Source organism: Sander lucioperca, chromosome 10, assembly GCF_008315115.2.
Source record: "Sander lucioperca isolate FBNREF2018 chromosome 10, SLUC_FBN_1.2, whole genome shotgun sequence".
In the NCBI taxonomy this organism is placed as follows: domain Eukaryota; kingdom Metazoa; phylum Chordata; class Actinopteri; order Perciformes; family Percidae; genus Sander; species Sander lucioperca.
In genome coordinates, this window is record NC_050182.1 from 28,694,283 (window position 1) to 28,714,560 (window position 20,278).

At 40.0% G+C, this 20,278-nt stretch overlaps 3 protein-coding genes across 7 annotated transcripts; all 3 read left to right on the forward strand.

Annotated features, from left to right (window-relative positions):
- Positions 1 to 1,230: 1,230 nt before the first annotated feature.
- tnxba (tenascin XBa) lies at positions 1,231 to 8,377 on the forward strand. Its single transcript, XM_031298958.2, has 15 exons — positions 1,231 to 1,373; positions 2,813 to 3,713; positions 3,812 to 3,943; positions 4,042 to 5,286; positions 5,406 to 5,528; positions 5,639 to 5,782; positions 5,886 to 6,005; positions 6,250 to 6,405; positions 6,516 to 6,628; positions 6,719 to 6,851; positions 6,936 to 7,087; positions 7,176 to 7,272; positions 7,367 to 7,528; positions 7,620 to 7,783; positions 7,880 to 8,377. The coding sequence occupies exons 2-15, from the start codon at positions 2,939 to 2,941 to the stop codon at positions 7,976 to 7,978; spliced, it is 3,615 nt and encodes a 1,204-aa protein (XP_031154818.1). The 5' UTR covers positions 1,231 to 1,373; positions 2,813 to 2,938; the 3' UTR covers positions 7,979 to 8,377.
- A 338-nt stretch (positions 8,378 to 8,715) lies between these two features.
- On the forward strand, positions 8,716 to 13,762 carry LOC116049375 (steroid 21-hydroxylase). 5 transcript variants are annotated; one of them, XM_031298959.2, is made up of 12 exons: positions 8,716 to 8,901; positions 9,025 to 9,216; positions 9,335 to 9,424; positions 9,506 to 9,660; positions 9,832 to 9,927; positions 10,990 to 11,100; positions 11,202 to 11,288; positions 11,675 to 11,758; positions 11,901 to 12,014; positions 12,106 to 12,272; positions 13,072 to 13,175; positions 13,250 to 13,761. In XM_031298959.2, exons 1-12 carry the CDS (start codon positions 8,769 to 8,771, stop codon positions 13,504 to 13,506), a joined length of 1,590 nt encoding a protein of 529 aa, XP_031154819.1. In that variant the 5' UTR covers positions 8,716 to 8,768; the 3' UTR covers positions 13,507 to 13,761. The 5 variants fall into 5 exon arrangements, with proteins under 5 accessions (XP_031154819.1, XP_031154820.1, XP_031154823.1 ...); XM_031298960.2 differs by having other exon boundaries at positions 9,028 to 9,216; XM_031298963.2 differs by having other exon boundaries at positions 8,722 to 8,889; positions 9,028 to 9,216; positions 13,250 to 13,762.
- Positions 13,763 to 14,542: 780 nt separating this feature from the next.
- On the forward strand, positions 14,543 to 19,954 carry LOC116049370. Its single transcript, XM_031298955.2, has 8 exons — positions 14,543 to 14,686; positions 17,948 to 18,223; positions 18,302 to 18,589; positions 18,674 to 18,958; positions 19,063 to 19,323; positions 19,422 to 19,526; positions 19,649 to 19,674; positions 19,767 to 19,954. Exons 1-8 carry the CDS (start codon positions 14,614 to 14,616, stop codon positions 19,869 to 19,871), a joined length of 1,419 nt encoding a protein of 472 aa, XP_031154815.2. The 5' UTR covers positions 14,543 to 14,613; the 3' UTR covers positions 19,872 to 19,954.
- Positions 19,955 to 20,278: the final 324 nt, after the last annotated feature.

Genomic DNA, 20,278 nt, shown 5'->3' on the forward strand with positions numbered 1-20,278 from the left:
TATGGCTTTTATTGGGTGAATACATCTCGACCATCTCAAAATTCAACAAATTTGTAATCAACAAAGTGTTTTTCTTGTTTAATGTCAGCATATCTTACATTATGTTTAGTTTAGTTTTTCATGATACCATTTGTTTCCAACATCTTGCACTGGTGCTTAAGGAAAATTGGATTAAGAAAGTTCAATAAACAGTGTCACATAAAAGAAAAATAAAAGATATGTGTAGTCACATGCAAAAACCTATCTTAGAAATATGTATATATGCTCTTATGTTTGGATATATATATATATGTATATATATATATATATATATATATATATATATATATATATATATATATATATATATATATATATATATATATATAAAAAGCTCCAATGATATAAACTTTAGTTTTTGCTCTTCTGTAAAATAAAAAAAAAATGTCACTTATGCACTGTTTGCTCTAGACCCTTGATATACTTGTCTTCATGTGGTCAACAAAAGGTGGGATGGTGGGTGGCCATTTGGTCAGAGATTTAGAGCCTTCACAGACCATTCCTTAAATCTGGTGGATACCTGGGTCACTTACATAACTCCCACGTAGTTACATCTCATTACTTGCAACAAACAGCCAATTCATATAGGGAGAGGTTCCTTTCCCCCACAGACTTCACTGAATACCTGCAGTGTTATGCTATGTATTCCAGCTGAATCATGATTCTCAGAGCAGGGCTCTATTCAATCAAAGCGTCTAGGTGTTCGCGATGTCGGGTATAAGTCAAGTTGCCTACAGTACAGCAGACACTGGAATAACTGTCATCAGACATGCAAAGCTGAAACATGCATGCTATTTTTGTGTTACAGTACATGAAAGAACAAAATAAAATGTCCTGGTATGTGCTGTACACAGTTTCAGAGCAAAACTGCAATTTCAGCATTTTCACTAAAAGTCTGATTACATTATATATTAGATAACACAATGTTGCACTCAAAGTGATTTATGATTCATGTTAACCAAAAATCATTGAATCACTGACGTTAAATTGTTTAATCTAGCAGGAAAATGTATAGAAACATTACAAAACACAAGAGGGTATTTTATCATATTTGATGCACAAATCTGTTAAAAAAGCCACTCTTTTTTAAGTCCAATACAAATATTTTCCATGGTGGTTGAGAGAGTGGGACCACTAGGCGTGGAGGAAAGGGGGGGGGGGGGGGGTCCTTAAGTAGGAGCAGACTTTATCACTCTCCTCCTTTCTAGTGGTGGTCCTTTCTCTCACCTCTTTCCTCCCAGATCATATCCAGCAAGTCTGTGTGAGCTTTTCCAGTCAGATGGAGGGAGCAACACAAAGGAAGAGATAAAGCCTAGACCTAAGTCATTATTCTGGTAAGTTCATTTTTATTAATATTATCATATCAGAGTGGTTACTGCAGTCATTTGAATGAATGGATTCATATCCTCCACTTTGATGTATGATATTTCTTCACATCAAAATGCCTTTATAGTGCAGCTTAATTTATTATTTGTGAAGATAGGCCATGTTGTACTGTGTTTTAGTTGCTAAAAAGCCCTTAAACAGTTACACTGCATTAGTGCACATATTCATTTTGTGTTCACAAATAATGTGGCATGATTATACCTATTTGTACTTACCTTTCATTATATCAAAATGAATACTGTGCTAGTATGACAATTTATATTTAAGTAAAAAAGTGCCTATTAATTCAGTTAATACTGCAGCCAATTAGGCAGTTAATTCATTTACTCCAATGCTACATTTAAAAATGGCTTGCTGTGTAGCAAAGCATCCTAATTTGTTTACATGCTGCATGATTTATTTGATTTTCTGCAGTTTTAAAGCCAAGGCTGGTCATATTTCTTTTAGTGGTTTTCTGAGTTGTGGCAGCAGCGGATTATGTAACCTTCTGTATAGTGAAAGACGTACAGTGTCCGACAGTTCTATACAGTGATGCTCTGTTACCTCTCTGCATAGTCTCTCCCAAGTCACCTTGTTCCTTCCTGTTCAAAATCAGCTAATTTAGATTTCTATTTGGTTTGGCAAGCCATTGAATTACCTATTATGGCTGAGTCCAACACTGTTTCAATTATTTAACCTATATTTGTTTTTTTCTTCACTTGTAACAGTAGACAGTTTAAAAAAAAAGAAGTTTATAATATAATTTTTCATGAACATTTCGTTTAGTTTGATATGTCAGCTCTGTAAAAAAAATAAGTCCTGATACCATTTGTTTCCAACGTCTTGCACTGGTGCTCAGGGAAAATTGGATTAAGAAAGTTCAATAAACAGTGTCACATAAAAGAAACAGACGTGTAGTCACATGCAAAAACGTGTCTTAGAAATATTTATATATGCTCTTATGCATCACTCCATTGTGCATAATTTTGCTTAGTGAACCTTCTCAAATGTCAAAGCACAGCATATAACCTTTAGAGAACCTGTAGCCTAGAAATTCGACAAGACAATATTCTAAAAGGTTAACAAAATGAGTTTTTCAAACAGAATGGAAAAAGTAAGTATTGCTGTCCCTTGCTTTAGCCATTGCTGTCAGGTTACTTTTTGAGCAAGGCACCAAACCTGAAATTGCTCTACGTGTAACGTCTTAATAGCCAGTAGAAGGTTGTACAAGAGAGCATCAAAGTGTGAATAGGAACTTTGTGAATGTTAGGCTGGCTGAAAAAACAGTATGTATGCTCAGCAAAGCCTTTCTTGGGATTAAAAAAAAAAGTTGTAAAATGAATTGGCATAAAATGTCATGCATTAAACTAAGTTATAACTCAGCTTTTTCATTTTCTTTCATTTCTAGGAGAGACCTGACATATTCCCCTTTACAAGTGGTCACAGAAATAAAGAGAAAGAGTTCATAATTTGACAGTAACATACATACAGATCCAAAGGCAATACCATCTCTGGCTACTGCTGTTGGCTCAAAATGCTGTTTACTCTAGGACTTCTCCTCCTTCTCACCCCATTTCCCTCCTTTCAATCCCCGACCAATGAGAGGAGAAACTCCACAGGAAGCGATGCCACCAAACCCAATCCGGTTTTCACCCTGTTAAAACCAAAAACCACTGCTGCTCTCGCCAAACAGACCGTTCGCCCAACCCTAAAGCCAAACACAGTCAATCAGACCGTTTTATCCACTCCAGCAGTAAAGGCTTCTACAGTTAGTGAAGTCAAGGCTACCAAAGACAAGCCTGCCCTCACTGTAGTTCAAAATGTTCAGTCAACATCCCCAAAGTCTGCTCCCAACAGTGGCGCTAAAACCAAAAACAAGCCCACAGCCTCCGTCAATCAGACTGTTGTAGCTAAATCCCCCTCCACCAAAGACAAGGCTGCCCCCACAGTAGTTCAAACTGCTCTGTCAACACCAGCAAAGGCCGCTTCAGCCGGAGGCTCTGCAGCCGACAAAGATAAGGTCACGTCCTCTCCCAATCAGAGCGCTGTAATCAAAGCTCCCACAGCCACCACCACAAAAGAAAAGCCTGCCCTTGCACAACCAATCAAGGTGGTTATCAGCGATGGCTGTGACTCAAGCAATGCCAATGAGCAGGAGCTGAAGCTGAAGCCTGGGGCTCCTCTGGTGATGACGCATAAGATCAGCTTGTTGCCTGGTGGCTGTACTGGGGGATGTGAAGCTGAGATGTCTGCACTGAAAGGACGCGTGGCCCGACTGGAAAGAGAGATGTCCTCCATTAAAGAAAAATGTATGTATTCTGTCATATTCACCAGATTATTATATATTTGACACAACTCAATTAGAGATGTGGATTTAGGAATGTTGGTTATTTTTCTTGCTACCCAGGTCCATGTTCTGCAAATTGTCCAAATGACTGTAGTGGCAATGGGGAATGTGAGAAGGGAAAATGTATCTGCCAACAGGGATTCATGGGTCCAGACTGCAGTAAGTGTGCGCAAGGAGCTGAGTGTAATACAAGTAAGTGAGAGTCTGCATTATTTGGATATGGTAGCATTGGAGACACATATTTTCGCACATTCATGCTTTGCTTGTAACCTCTACTCTGCAAATTTCAGAAACCGCCAAGGGAAAAGTCAAGGTAGCCATGGAAACAGTTACCCTGCAGGTGAACAAAGACAAGGAAAATATGCAGGAGAAAACCACCAGAGTAGAGCACACACTCTTCCAGAAGAAAGAGCAGAAGAAGGGGTCTGAAGCCAAAGAGACTGACATTAAACCCAAAGTGGCTAGTAATGCTAAAGCAGGTCTTGTTAAAACACAAGCAAAACAAGAAGCCTCAGTTAAAAAAAGCACTATTAAAGACTCTTCAAGTGCCACAAAGACCAGTCGCCCAACTGTTGGTCAAGTTCTCTTGAAACATGAGGGAAGAAAGCAAGAAGAGGCCCGCAAAGGCAAAACAACAGTCCTGACCTCAAAAAAGGTCCTCCAAAAAACAGACCTCAAACTTGTTAAGGAAGGAACTGTCAGTAAAACACATCCTAAATCTGACCAACTTAAAGATGAACCTCAAACCAATGTAACCCAGAGTAATGTGAAGAAATCTAATGGCACGGCTAAAATTGTGACCATTCTGACCAAGGGTGGGGGAACAAACAAAACCAGAACAGGGAAGGAGACATTGGAGCAGTCCACACTGACTGAGAAGAATGTTACTCAATCATCTAGACATAAACGCATCAAGAAGGTCAAAGTAGACACTACAGATGTGCAATCTGTTGACAACAAAAACAGTGAAGCTGGCAAAACTGGAAAAGAGAAGGGTACACAGAAGAGTCAGTATCTAGTTAATTCAACCGTTGCAGCAACGTCGGGCGAGACTCGAGCTCTGCAGAATAAAACAACTATCCATAGCTCTGGGAGCGCAAAGAGGATGGGAGGATCTGGATTAGGTTCTGTAAAGGTTGTGAATGTCTCCTCCTACAGCTTCACTGTCACATGGTCAGCGCCGCAAGGGATGTTTAAGAACTTCACAGTGATCAGAAGAGAACCCCGGACAGAGGGTGACGAAGACGACCACGAGGAGTTGGAAGAGGAAGCTCTTGAAGGAGACAAGGCCACTGCAGCTAAGAATGCAACTGAAGTCCAGGTACAGAGCAGTAGCACAAACACAACTGCCGCTTCCGGTAAAGCTGTTGGATCTCGGGGCAAATCAGAAACAAAGAGGATCTCTATGGTGGTCCCTGGCAGCGTACGCTCTGTGGAGTTCAGTAACCTTCGGGCAAACACAGGCTATGTCCTGCATGTGTATGGCACTGCAGCTGAGAGGAGATCAAAGATTCATAGAGCAACTGCAGTTACAGGTTAATACAGTTGTACTACATTTTTCATTGAAGCATAACTCTTCCACTTCTACCAGGGACAGGATCAGTACTGGTAGCAGCAAAATGTGAATAAAATGCCCCTTGTTTTCTCTCACCAGGTCCTGAGCCAGCCACAGAGATGGTTTTCAGCAATGTAACAGAGTCTTCTTTCACTGTTTCTTGGTCCAAACCAAAGACCGCATTCTCAGGCTTCAGGGTCACGTACACCAACATCGTCACAGGTTTGTCAAAGGCCTGTCTTTATACTGCAGCTATGTCATTGGGATTTTTTTTGTTTGTTGAGAAGTGTTAATTGTTTCAGTGTGATATTTGTGATGTATCATCCTATTAGGGGAGAGCCGTTTTGTGACCGTGGAGTCTCAGCAATCTCACGTGGTTCTGTCCAAGCTCTCTGCTGGATCCTCCTACATTATCACTCTAACTACTACACAAGGAAGAGCCCAGAGTGATACTCTCACATCTCTTATCACCACAGGTACACAGTTAGATAAGCTTACTGTTATGTACAGCTACTTTTTTGTCTTAACATGTAAAACAAAACACCAATAAACACACTATGGATTGTCTCCTGACTGCAGTGCCTGCCCCTCCAACACATCTGCAAGTTGTCAATGTGACAGATACCAGAGCTGTGCTGCAATGGACACCCAGTCTGGGGAAAGTAGACCGCTTCATCATCAGCTATGAGTCCTCCAAGAGTGAGTGTGGCAACTTTACCCCAATGACGGGCAACCTCTAGCTCACCCGGTGGAGAGTGTGCCCCATGTAGGCCTTGGCAGCGGCTCGAGTTTGAATCTGACCCCCGGCCCTTTACTGTGTGCCCCCCCTTCATCCTTATCTGCACTAATAAAATGGAAAATGCCCAAAAAATATTCTTAAAAAGCAAAAATACCTTTACCCCAAGACTAAGCTATGTGCTATAAATTATCCTTCTTGCCACAGCTCCTAATGTGACAGTGACAGTGATGCTGTCTGGAAACTCAGTAGAGCACCAGCTGAGAGGCCTGCAGAGAGGCACCCTGTACACAGTCAAAGTCCTGAGCCAGAAGGACAGTCTGCAAAGCATGGCCATCTCAACTACATTTGCTACTGCTAATGGTGAGAAGAGAGGGGGGAAATGAAGTGAGATGAGGCTTGTTTACTTGCTAAAGTCGACAGAGCTTGTGTATTAAACGTGTGTGAACTAAATATATCTTTGTGTCTCTCAGTGGTTAAAGCCAGCGAGGTGGGTACTCGCTCTGCAGTGATAGCATGGAGAACTACCACCGTTGTTTATAACAGCTACAGACTGATCTACCATGTGGCAGGAGAAGAGACAAAGGTGTATAATATTCCTCATCATTGGCACATACAGTACAAAGAGAGCTCCGACAATTGCCTAACTTTGTGTGCTTGTCTGTGTAAACACTAGGAGGTGATCCTGGACCAATCCATCACAGAGTATAAGCTGACAGGGCTGTTGCCAATGTCACGTTATATTGTTCTGGTTCAAGGCGAGAGAGACGGGCAATACACGTCTGTTGTCACCACAGAATTCATCACAGGTGAAGTATTTTATGTAATGCAGTCCCTGCTCATTTATCTGCCCTACAGATACCTTTTAACAACTTTTTTTTTTTATCTCTAAGGCCAACTGCGTTTCCCCTTCCCTACCGAGTGCTCTCAGGAGCTGCTGAACGGAGCTCTGCAGTCAGGAGAGGTGGAGATCTACCCGCAGGGAAAAGAGGGAGGAGCAGTCAGAGTCTACTGTGACATGGAGACGGATGGAGGTGGCTGGACGGTGAGACAAACTGCTGTCATCTGAAAACCTTGCACTGAAAAAAAAATGAATTATTGGGTTAAGTTAATAGACAACAATCTGTTTTTAGGTGTTCCAGAGGAGGATGAACGGAAAGACAGATTTCTACAGAACCTGGAGTGAATACAGAGTCGGCTTTGGAAACCTCAGCGAAGATTTCTGGCTCGGTACAGTTGAAGCAAGTTCTTATTATCATCACATATGCATACAAATATAAATAATTTGCTCAACTGTTCACTCTTCATCTCCATCATCTATTAGGAAATGAGCTTCTTCACAACCTGACTAGTGCCGGTCCTGTGAGTCTGAGAGTGGATATGCGATCTGGAAACGACACCGCTTACGCTCACTACGCCAACTTCTCCATCGATTCAGTGGAGAAGTACTATACTCTCACAGTGTCTGGCTTCACTGGAACTGCAGGTGAAAACTTCAGTGAACATGTGCAGTGTATACTATATTATATTGCAAATGCCTGACAATTCATACCTCAATATCACTATTTCTCTGTCAGGCGACTCTATGAGGTACCATAATGGACGCCCATTCTCAACCCGGGACAAGGACTCTGATCCTCTGGGGATCCACTGTGCCAAGGCCTACATGGGAGGCTGGTGGTACAAGAACTGCTACAAGACCAACCTCAACGGTCTTTATGGCATCAACAGTAATAATCAGGTACAATGCCTCTCTCTACCTGGACAAATGAGCATTAAACACTTTATTGTCTATGATACAGCACGCTAACCAAATATCACTTTTCTGTTCCGATAGGGAATAGTCTGGATAGACTGGAAAGGTAAAGACTCCTCCATTCCCTTTGCTGAGATGAAGTTCAGACCGTCCAGGTTCTCTCCTGCAACTCACGGCTAACGATACATCAGTCGTCATACATCTGGCAGAGATTTAAAGTTCCAGAAATCCAGAAGACAGTTCTTCTCACATCTCACAGTTGCTGCATGTCACTTTTCCAGCTGAAATTGCATACAGTGGTTTTGATAGCTCTTAACAGCTATCAGCACTTTTAATTCAATGTGCAACTTATTTTTCCTGATCTGTTTTTTTTTCTGGAAATATACCAAACGAGGGGAGAAATGTTTTATTGCAACTTTTTTGTATCCTGTCCTACTGTTCTGCCTGACCTGTCCATTTCAACACAGTTTTGTTTTGACTCTAATACCTTTTTGTGCACCATCATGGTATACCACCACACTACTACTGTAATTGAATATGCACTGTCTCACTCCATTGGAATAAATGTGGCTAATGTGAGTCTGAAGTGTGTTTTTTTTTTTTTTTTTTGGGGGGGGGGGTTTGTAGCAGTGAATTAAAACACCCAAAGCTTTTGATGGAATATAGTTTCTTCATTCCCTGCGCTACAAGATAAACAAATGCCAGCATGACTGACTGTCATGTCAGCTGTGAAGTGTTATCATACCCTTCGGCGAGTCCTGGACATGTTTATCACTCTGTCTCTTGTTACACAAGTTGCATTCATCTCATTATCAGATATGTTGACCTACAAAATGTTTAGATGTCCTTGAGTGAAAACACCAACATTGTATCAAGCGGATGGGCTAAGAGACTGATTAGGAGACTATAAATGGGGCAAGCAGTGTGCTGACCACCTTTCAGAAGGTGGACGCCAGCAAGAAGACACAAAATGGCAACAGGAATATCAGTGATCACTGTGGGAGCTGTGTTCCTAGTTGTGCTGCTGCTGGTGGTACTGATTTGCATTTCTGGTCAGAGAGACAAATCTGTGCAGAAGGACCGCAAGGGAAGTAAGTCTACAGGTAAAACATGCTGGTTGTAATGAAAATTAGTGATTATTGAATCGGACATTACTTGATTTAATGGATTTCTATTAATAGTGTTCATTCTCTCCATTTTACCTTTGTCTTAACTCCTTCATCCAGTAGTTGAATCTGGACTGCTGCAGTATCTCTATCAGTTCCTTCCCTGCTCCTCCTCTCCTTCCCTCCCAGGTCCTCCCAGCTTCTTCCTCATAGGCAATATGATGGAGCTGACACACGATCATCTGCCAATTCACCTGACCGATCTGGCACAGCGGTACGGAAACATCTACCGCCTGAAATGTGGAAAAACAAGTAATCATCTCATTTCAGATTTATGGATTTTGTATCATATCCCGTGCCATATCCACAAGCAGCTTTCCAAAAAACATTTTTTTGTAGACAGTACAAAACTCTGTTGTTGTGTTTTCAGCCATGGTGGTACTTAATAGTAGTGAATTCATCAGAGAAGCACTGGTGAAAAAATGGTCAGACTTTGCTGGGAGACCAGTTTCATACACAGGTAAACAACACAAACTTCTTTTTGCAACAATAGTATGCATAATTATTGTATGTCTTTATGACCTCTCCTGACTTGCATCAGGTGATATTGTGTCTGGGGGAGGGCACACCATCTCTCTGGGGGACTATAATGACGAGTGGAGGGCACATCGTCGTCTCGTCCACAGTGCTTTGCAGCGTTGCTGCCAGAAATCATTGCATGATGTGATTGAGAGACAGGCACTGCATCTGAGAGAGGTACAGCACACAAGAGGAACAAACTGTACACTGGTGGATTATATAGTGCCTTATCTTAAAAACATAATGGCCTATAATGTGATAGCAGAGATCCAGATGGCAAACCAAATGTTTGGGTAGTTCAAGAGTGGTCACACAAAAAGATAAAGCATGGTTCGTTCACCGTTTTAGGTTTTGATGGACTATCAAGGCAGTGCTGTAGATCTTTCGGAGGATTTCACAGTGGCAGCCAGTAATGTCATTACCACTTTGGCTTTTGGAAAAGAAGTGAGTATCCTTCCTCCCACAGCTCAGTTTGTACCTCAGAGTGTTGGAGATGGATTGCAAAATCTGCAAAATCTGCTTTTCATCAATAAACAACTGTGGTACACCAGTGCTTGGTTGCTGGTTTATGTTGGGAACTGGGCAAGGTCACTGTTTATGTTGCCCTTTTATGAAGCTTGCATTACATAAGTGCATTCATAATGTACTACTCTGTTACTGGACAGTAGATTTCAATGATAAGATACACTAAAATTAATGCTGTCAGTTAAACGCGTTATTAACGGCGTTAACGCAAACCCATTTTAACGGCGTCAATTTTTTTATCGCGAGATTAACGTTCTTTTTGGCCTAGCAAACTTTGTAGTTTTTTTCACATGCTGTTGCAACAACTAGTAACGTTAGAAAAACTGCAACACCACACCGGATCTAGCTAGACCGGAAACAAAACAACAGGCACGCCGCACACACTTGTTTGGGCTTGCGAGCCGGCCAAAGAGTAGTAGGCTAATGTTACGTTTTGAGTGGATGGCGAGCGCGAGACGCCAAAATGGATGCCAATAAGATTCTGAATGGAAAGTTTTCTTTTAAAAAGTTGCCAAATGGTTCCATTGACAAGACCAAAGTGATCTGTGTGTTTTGTCGTTGTGAACTGAGCTATCATCGCAGCACGTCCAGTCTGAAATACCACTTGATACCAAGCACACAGCTGATGCAAAATCTCCGCCCCCTCGTCAAAGCCAGGCGACAATGGATGACTTCAGACCATAGACTGTATATTAATATTAACAGTCTATGCTTCAGATAGAAGCACATGGATACCACAACTAAGAACAAACTTAAAAAAACATTTGCACAAAGCAAGCCGATCCACTTTTTCATGTTGATAAGAGCATTAAAATGAGAAAAAATAATGGGCCAAAAAGAAATCAAGGGTTTAGAATAGATAAAAATGTGTGACTAATTGTGATTAATTGCGAGTTAACTATGACATTAATGCGATTAATTGCGATTAAATATTTTAATCGTTTGACAGCACTAATTAAAATATAAATCTGTGTTTTCTAGTATGATAAGAGTTCTTTGGAGCTGCAGCAGCTGCACAGCTGTCTGAATAAGATCGTTGCTCTGTGGGGCTCCTCCTGGATTTCTGCTCTGGACTCCTTCCCACTGCTCAGAGTCAGTAAATAATCACTATCTCCAGTATAGATCACAGGAAAGACTAACAAACATCTTATGAAAGAGATTTCAAACATTATGTGTCATTTCCTCTCTCAAAGAAATTACCCAATCCTGTGTTTGCCCGTCTCCTGAAAGAGGTGGCCAAGAGAGATGAAATAATAAGAAAACATCTCAACAATTACAAGGTTAGTGAAAAAAAATGCCAAAGAATAAAAGGTTGAAAAGCACAGATATGTACAAAGAGAGGTCTTATTATGCTAAACTGCTGAGATCACAGGTAAAAAGAAACTAGGCTTGGTGTGAAATGTAAAAATCTCACAAGTCAAATCAAGCAGCCATAAATCATAAATTGTTATCGTTTTCTACCAAAGCCTAACAGGAAAAACAATTTAGTCTGCTTAGATATGGATGTATATATTACAAAGCAAGCATGAGAAATCATCACAGCAGACAACTTTTCAAATCCAAGTTCATTTTCTTTATGTATGCACCCAGAATCTGGGATAAATCCCAGCTCTGTTATTTCCTACTATGTTGATTTTAATCAGCTGTTGCTTTGTTGTCTGTGCAGTCACAAGACAAAAAACATGAGGATGCCATCACAGGATCTCTCCTCCAGGGCCTTGACAAACATCAGAACACAGAACATGGAGTGGTAAGTACTGTACATAGAACAGTTAATGACAAGGAAGATCAATTTGAAATGTATCAAATCTAATTTCATTCAAAACTAGAACTGGTTTTGTAAATTTAGTATACTGTAAGTAGTACTGGTGTACTAAATTACATTTCTTCAGCTCCTGACAGATATTCATGTTCACATGGCCACTGTGGACCTTCTCATCGGGGGAACTGAGACCACTGCAGCCTGGCTGAACTGGACTCTGGCCTTCCTCTTGCACAGACCAGAGGCAGGGCACATAATTTCCATAAAACACTATAGTCACACACCCTTTTGACGTTTATCTCAGTGTCTTACTTCTCCCTTCCTTTAATCTACAGGTGCAGACCAAAGTGTATGAGGAGCTGTGTACAGTACTAGAGGGACGATACCCCAAGTACAGTGACAGACATAGACTTCCTGTCCTGTGCTCTCTGATCAATGAGGTGCTCAGACTCAGACCAGTTGCCCCGTTGGCAGTGCCACACAGGGCCATCAGAGACAGCAGGTCAGCTGAGTGACAACATGCAGCGATAATGAAAGAATGCAAAGGAGGAGATTAGTGACCATTGAGATATTTTAATTCGTAATAATGTTTAGTCCATGGTGCTTGTGCGTAAGAAAATGCTTGATTCCTGCAAACCAACATAATAACTAGAAAGCACCAAATGTGTCTAAATGTGTTGATTTCATGTAGAAGATGTGCAGAAATGTTTATCTACACCCAGATCTGCAACAAAATACTATATAGTGGTTATATAAGTTAGGGGCCGTGCAATTAATCACATTTTTAATTACGATTTTGGCTCCTTACGATCACAAAAACAGAGTTATCAAGAAAAATTATTATTTTGCACATTACGTTTTGCAAGTAAACTCTTATTTTGTCTTGTGTTCTGAATGAGAAAAAAAAAGTTCAAACGAGAAAAGTATTAAGGGAAATTTCACAGTTCAAGGTGTTTTCACTGTTGATTAGTTTAACTGTTTTTTTAAATGCAATAATTGCAACATCTTTTCAAAAGTCAATGAGTAATTGTGTTAAATAATCGTGATTTGAATATTGACCAAAACAATCGTGCTAATGATTTTTTCTATAATCGAGCAGCACTAATACAAGTTCAGTTGCTATATTAAAATACAGTACTTGGGTTCTGTTGGGATCTAGTCTATCAGTCAGCATGTACACACAAAGACCACTAGTATGGATGTACACAAATTTTGTGTTGTTCTGCTTCGGACATTTTAAACAACATATTACCTGCTAACACTTTGCATTATGACAAATGTATAACCCCTCACATGTTTAGTATTGCAGGTTACTCCATTCCTAAGAACACAGTCATCATTCCTAATCTTTTTGGAGCTCACCATGATCCTGCAGTTTGGACTGACCCGTACAGCTTCAAACCAGGTACTGCTCTACTGCATTCCTTTCACTTGGCTCAGCAGATCTCAAATGAAGTAGTTACTCCCTCTCTCTTTCAGAGCGCTTTCTGGAAGGAGGAGGGGGCTCCACCCGTGCCCTGATCCCCTTTGGAGGGGGGGCTCGGCTCTGCCTGGGGGAGTCTGTCGCCAAAATGGAGCTCTTTCTGTTCACTGCCTACTTGCTGAGAGATTTCCAGTTCATCTCTCCTCCTGAGAGCGAGGCCTCTCTGCCCGACCTGAGAGGAGTTGCTAGTGTTGTACTTAAGGTCAAGTCCTACACAGTTATAGCATGTCCAAGACCTGAGTCAAATCCCTGAACTACGAGGGTATACTGCTTACACGTTGCTTAAACGTTGTGCATTTGTGTGTAAACAATGATTTTTTTTTTTTTTTTTACTTTGACATGTAAAAAATATATTTACAGAACCTTCATGTGTATGTTTCTCATCAATACTTCTATTTGGCTGTAGTTGGATATCCTGATTAAAATAGTCTGTTGAGTCTGAATTTTTTTACAGTTTTTTATTCGATCATCTCTAAATAAGATGTCTAAACCCAGGCCAGACCTAAATGAGTTGTGTCATCTCTCTTGTATAAAAGGCAAAGCAAACTGCATTCAAGATTCATGAATTACAAAAGTGATCAATCAGGTGATCAGATCGAAAAAGGAAGTGAGTAGCCATCAGAAGGAAAGTTTAAACAAATAAATCAGGTGGAGCTTATGTGAATCAAAACTTGGGGTTTGTACATGTTACTGTACACTGAAACTGTTCAAATAGTTATTTTACAAGAAGAATATCTGTCATAGAGTCTGACAGCACTCCCCAGTGGATATACACTGAACATGCTGGGAAAGGTTCAGCAGACCTACAAGTTATCACTCCTCTGGGCGCCCAGATAGATCAGTTGGTAGAGCGGGCACCCATATATAGAGGTTTACTCCTCGACGCAGAGGGGCCAGGTTCGATTCCAACCTGCGGCCCTTTGCTGCATGTCATTCCCCCTCTCTCTCCCCTTTCATGTCTTCGTCTGTCCTATCAAATAAAGGCCTAAAATGCCCAAAAAATAATCTAAAAAAAAAAGGTTATCACATTATCTCTGGTTAGAGGCACTTCTTGTAAAAGTGTCTATCTAATGATAGATAACAGTGATTAACAGGTGTTACTAGAGGATATTATTGTTTGCACATGTGACAGAAATAATACATGAAAAACACAAAATGGATTGTACACACGAGGCATTCATTTGTATAATGGCCACAGTTTCGTATAAAGTTGAAGGGTTAATGTGAGAACATGAACATAGGCCTCACGTGTTAAACTAAAATTGAGTCACCTCAATGTAATTTCCTAAACAAGAACTTCTGCTATTAGAGGATTTAGCAATAAGCAAGACAATCTGCGAGAAGACATCTGAGAGGAAGGATGGTTTTCTTTTCATTGTTAAAACTCTATCTTCTTTCTCTCACACAGGCAGCAGCTGGACTTCAGTCATTTGGTAATTATTTTCGTAATAATTTTTCTTGTTAATGTTGTTAAACTGTTGTATATTTGTTTTAGGATATGACTATAAACTCTAAACTCTCTGGCCTTATTCACAAAATGTTGAGGTACTAAGTACAAGATTCAAGTTTCCGCCATTAAAATAAATTACACAATGCCTACAGTAGGCTAATCAAAAGTAAAAAACAAAACGAAAACAAATTCAAGATAGACTTAAACAAAATTCTGAAAATAATGCATGAATAAACAGGGGTGGAAAGTAGGGTAGACCAATTACAGTTGGTACACTTTTTGCTTTTTCCATTACCACACCAAAACTAGCGACTGAAAAGACCTGATTTTTCATATGGCATTTCCTACACTTGCCTACTAAAATATAAATAATCAATAACATCCATAAGTAGTTCATATTTGCCACAATTAGCTCATAAACACACAAAGCTTTTTTGTTCCAACTGTACAGGTACAGTCGGAACAGTACCCGATTGAGACACCCAGTCGTAATACTATAAAGCTGCCTCATCATTTTATGATGACCTTGCATGACACAAAGTCATGTAATATGTCAGTTTTTATAGCACAGATTAAGGTTTAACTTTAACAGTTATGTGAGGATGATAAGCTATTCAATATGCGTGGGACCTGGTGAAGTGAAAAACTGACCTTAGAAAACCAACTTTCACCGATATCTTCGGACTGGAGAATCAAAGAGGATGTTAATACGCATGTCTGAAGCAAAAATAACAGCTCAAGCTTGTTGCGCACACAAGTTATTTAAGGTGTTTCAACTGTACTCCTGTGCCAACTGTATCTGGTCTACCCTACCATTATACTCAAGTAAAAGTACTGTTACTTAGGGTTAGGTAAGTTTTCCTTAAGTATAAGTAAAATGGTAAATGTAGCCTACTTAGGAAGTCCTCCACAATCTGTTCCATGTCCCTCTTGAGCATTTTAGATAGATAGATAGATAGATAGATAGATAGATAGATAGATTTTTTATTGATCCCAAAAAATGGGAAATAACGTTGTTGCAGCAGCAAAATTTCAGACACACAGCACACGTACAGAGTAAACATTAAATAATAGGAAACAATATACATGAAATAATAATAGAATAATACACTAGCAATATTTAAAAATATATACAATTTGGAAATAAAAAGTACAACTGTTTCGATATATAGATCAACTTAATGTGCAAGTTGGGTTAGCAGCTTAGCATGCTAGCCACACCCAGCACACACCTGTTCACGCAATGTTGTAGGTGTGTTTGATTTGTGTCAAGTCTGCTCGCCGGGCTCTAATAACGTTTTTTTTTTGTTTTTTTTTAATCCTCTAATTCAATTTTGAAATGAAAAAAGGCAGCGTTTTAAATACAGATGCGACTTGAAATGTAGCTAAATACAAAATGCTACAAAAAATAGCATACAAGGACTATTCGTTATTTAATTAAGGGGCCACGACGGAGTTTTGTGGCCTCTAATCTAAAAAGACGTGACCCTCCCCTCGTCAGTAATAATTTTCCTATGACCCTACAACGATTTGAAAAGAGGCAAGGCATGACCCTGCCCTCGCGTGCAAGTTTGCACTTAACAAAGAAGTACAGATGCCATATGATTTTTACAGCCATTATGTACAGGAGTTAACCTCTGCATTCTCATCTTACACATCACACTCCTCTGTTATGGTGTGGTGGCCATTTCAGTAGATTTACTCACTAACATTGTTGTGGAAACACAATAAGCATGGAAACTAAATGCACACTTCATGCATTACTGCATTACTTCAGATACTAAGTTACTCCTCTAGTAAACTAGTATTCATATGAAATAAAACGATAAAACATTGAGACCATTCAGCAAAGGACGCTGGGATATAACCAATTCAACACTGGTTGCTATGGACTTGTCACTATCGTCATTGTATATTTTAGCACATAGGTAAAGCTGCCGAAGCTGAACATTATATTCCAAAACACATATGTTTATTTTTAAAGTTTTTAAGTTACATTGTAACAATTTAACAATTCGCCCTTATGAAATCCAATCGCGGCACGGCTGTTTTAGAACGCAATAGACAGACGCTTGAATTCAACTAAAATGTAACAGTGAACAGTCAGTGTTGGACCTACAGTCTGTTGAGATGCCTCTCCAAACGCAGAAACCAAGCGCAGTCACACCATAAAACGTTAAGACACGTTGAGAAGAAAGATCCGCATTTTGCCGTAATCCAATGACACAAAAAAAAGTAATCCACAGCGATCAGGAGATCCACAAAAAGGTAAATGATACGGTATATCCAGCAAGGCCGATATGAGCGTCACATACGAGGCCTCCACTTCGCCGTTTAAACAAAGTGGAATAAACGTATAAAAGTCCAAATCTACACAAAACCCGCAATCAATTAGTAAGCTGACATCACATTTATATACATGACATTTAGGAAACCTTTATTGCAAGGTTGGCACGGAAAGATGTCCAGACTAGTGCAACAGTCATTTTCGTTTTTTGCGTCCTGCTGCTCCCATCGTCAGCCAGGTAATGTTTTTTTTTTTTTACTAAAGCAGTATATGAAATCAGATGTATTACCTATCACCATTTAGTTGTTTTGTGTTATCTAAGATATTTATTTAATATCTGGTCATGCCAGATGTAATTATTCCACTAACTTTTTAAACAATGCAATTACCCGTTTCAGCCACCAGGGGGGCAGTGCTCCTCCTGCCCCCCCCAGCAAACTCCACGTATGCGGTCAGACCCATCCGCTAGGGGCCGAGACTGAGAGCTACATGGATAAATATGCACCAAACAAGCCACTTTGAAATTTTGCTCTTTTCATGAATAAAAAAGTTGGGTGACCCCCCCCCCGCCCAGACTAAAAAATGTTGAATGACCCTCCCCTCAGCAAAAAATAAAAAGACATGACCCTCCCCTATTTCCCTCCAGTGGTCCATTCCATAAATACCGAACGGTCCCTAAAATGACTGATTATTAGATTATTTTAAAAAATTGCCTACGAGTACGCAAAACATTGTTTTGTTACAGTAACAAGATTAAATGCAATGTGTTACTTCCACCCCTGGTTATAAACATGCTCAGTTCAAGATGGAGAGTGACCAATTCCCCTATTCTCAATTTTCTACCTTTAGCTTTTAGTTCTGAGTGAACATTGCTCTGGCAAAGGTAAATGAGATTTTTTTTTTACAGAACTACCTCATGACTTGGAAAATTACAAGTTTTTTTGTCTTCTACAACAGATAATTTGGTGACGTTTGCCATACTAGGAGATACTATTACTTTGCCATGTGGCACGCCCTTTATTAAATCCTGCACTTCTGTTAACTGGACCATAGCTGACGAGGTTGGATTAGAGGTGGTGAAGGCTGGAAGGGTGACAGCTCCGTACGCCCTCAGGTTTGGTCTGCTAAAGGACTGCTCTCTGGAGATTTATCACCTGGTACTCAATGATGCACACCTTTACTCTTGTCACAGTCGAGCATTCAATTCAAGTGTTTCCCTTCAGATTCTTGAAGGTAAGGGACTCAAACCTTTCTTGAATAATTTAAAGTCAATGTCACAATATTTACATCATTTTTGTTTTCATTCACCAGTTACTGAGAGCCCAACTCCTGTGAATGGTACAATAGAGCTTCACTGTTACCTCAATATATATAGAGGATTTGTCTCCAGTTGTAACAACAAAGGGATACGTATCAAGTGGATCACTGAAGATAATACACCATTAAATGGGAACAGATTTCGCTATATGCATGTCTCTGATTGCTTCTCTAAACTGGTCATCACTAAAAGACTGACAGACCATCACAGAAAATGGAAATGCCAGCTGACTCAGAATGACACGATTAAAGCTACCAAAACTTATACAACAACAATAAAAGGTACTAAACTCCACTTCAGCGTACTCCAAATGAACAGTGTGGTTCAAAATGTACAAAGTGTAACCAGTGCTCCCTTTCCCTCAGATGGTATAGAGGAAGTTTTTGCTGCAGTCGGTGAGTCAGTGTCACTCTCTTGTAGCAACACTTCCTCTCTCGGTGTGGGTGGCAGCGTGAAGTGGACTGTAGGTGAAAGGACGCTGACAGATGATATCTCATCTTATAAAGGCCAAACAGAGGCATTACATGTGACTAAGGACTCAAAACTAGTCATTAGCAAAGTAAGTGCTCTGCATGCCAGAGACTACCAGTGTTCAGAGTCCACTGACCAGCAAAAAGTGTTTAACAAAATCAGGCTGCATACCCTCGATGGTGAGTTTTAAAACTTGTTAACTGCCAGGACAGAGCATGAGTTGTGCTATATTTACATTGCATAACTGCTATTAAAACATTTCCTATCATGTTTGTCTTTACAGTTACTTCACAGCACGGGCCAGGAGGTGATAATCTCACTTTGACTTGTGTGCTTACCTGCACTAAAGAATGTGGTAAAGACTTCAATTTAACTTGGTCTGGAGGCAGCCACAATAGCAGGCAGAGTGGTTTAATGTATGACAAGAACACTCTTATAAACAGGCTCTTTCTCCCACTTTTGTCAATGGCATCTGCTGAATTAACTTGCTTTGTGCATAGAGAGGGTGATGTGATGGCATCAAAGAAGTGGCGCACTATTAACCGTAAGTATAAACTATGCTATTGTTGCATTTTCTCATAAATAGAAGCCCCACGTTTCTGAGTAAGCAGAGAGAAAATTATAATTATTTAATGTGTACAGCTCTGCAAACACATGCGTGGGCAGCCCTTCCTCTAGCCCTCCTGATATGTATAACTGCTGGAGGACTCTATGTGTACATGAAGAGGAAGCACAACAAGGATGCAGGTACTGAATCTGGTTAAGGGTTAAGTCATACAACCTACAGTACAACAATTGTGTGTGAATGTTTTTAGAGCCTTGATGAGAATTAAATAGTACCTGATGTTTTCCCACTTGATTGTTTGCAGGAAATGAACAGTCAAGTGTTGGAATGGTGAGAGACAAAACATAATTGTGCTAGCATGTTTATAGCTTTTGTCAAGCTGATGCAACCAAATGTAATAACTCCAGTATTTCTCTTCACAGACTCATGTTTACGATGTCATTCAGGATGCAAATAATGAGGAACTACCCCAACCTGCTACCACCACCAGTTTCTATGATTTATTACAGGCTGTAAACTATGAATAAATAAAAGTGTCTAGTGTTTAAAGTGTCCTTGATTTCAACCATCAATAAACTATAAACATGTTTTCCAAAACCGGTTTTAAAAGGGAATATTTTCTTTAACAGACTGTCGACTCGTGTTTATGACTCTTTCGTCATGCTCATTCATCATATGACAGATATTTATTAAAATTGTATGAAAAATTTTATTGAAAGATTACATGGTAAGCATGTCTCCATGCCATTTAACATAATAGAGATGATTGGATATATTAACACAAACAGGTTAACAGTTTAAAACACTTTCTTAAAAGGATATGAGGATGAAGAGAGATTATCGTGAGGGTGGGTTAGTATACTGATTGTACTGGGGTGGGTGATTAGGGTAATGGGTTGTTTGGTGCAAAATGTTAAAAATGTTTGGTATATGT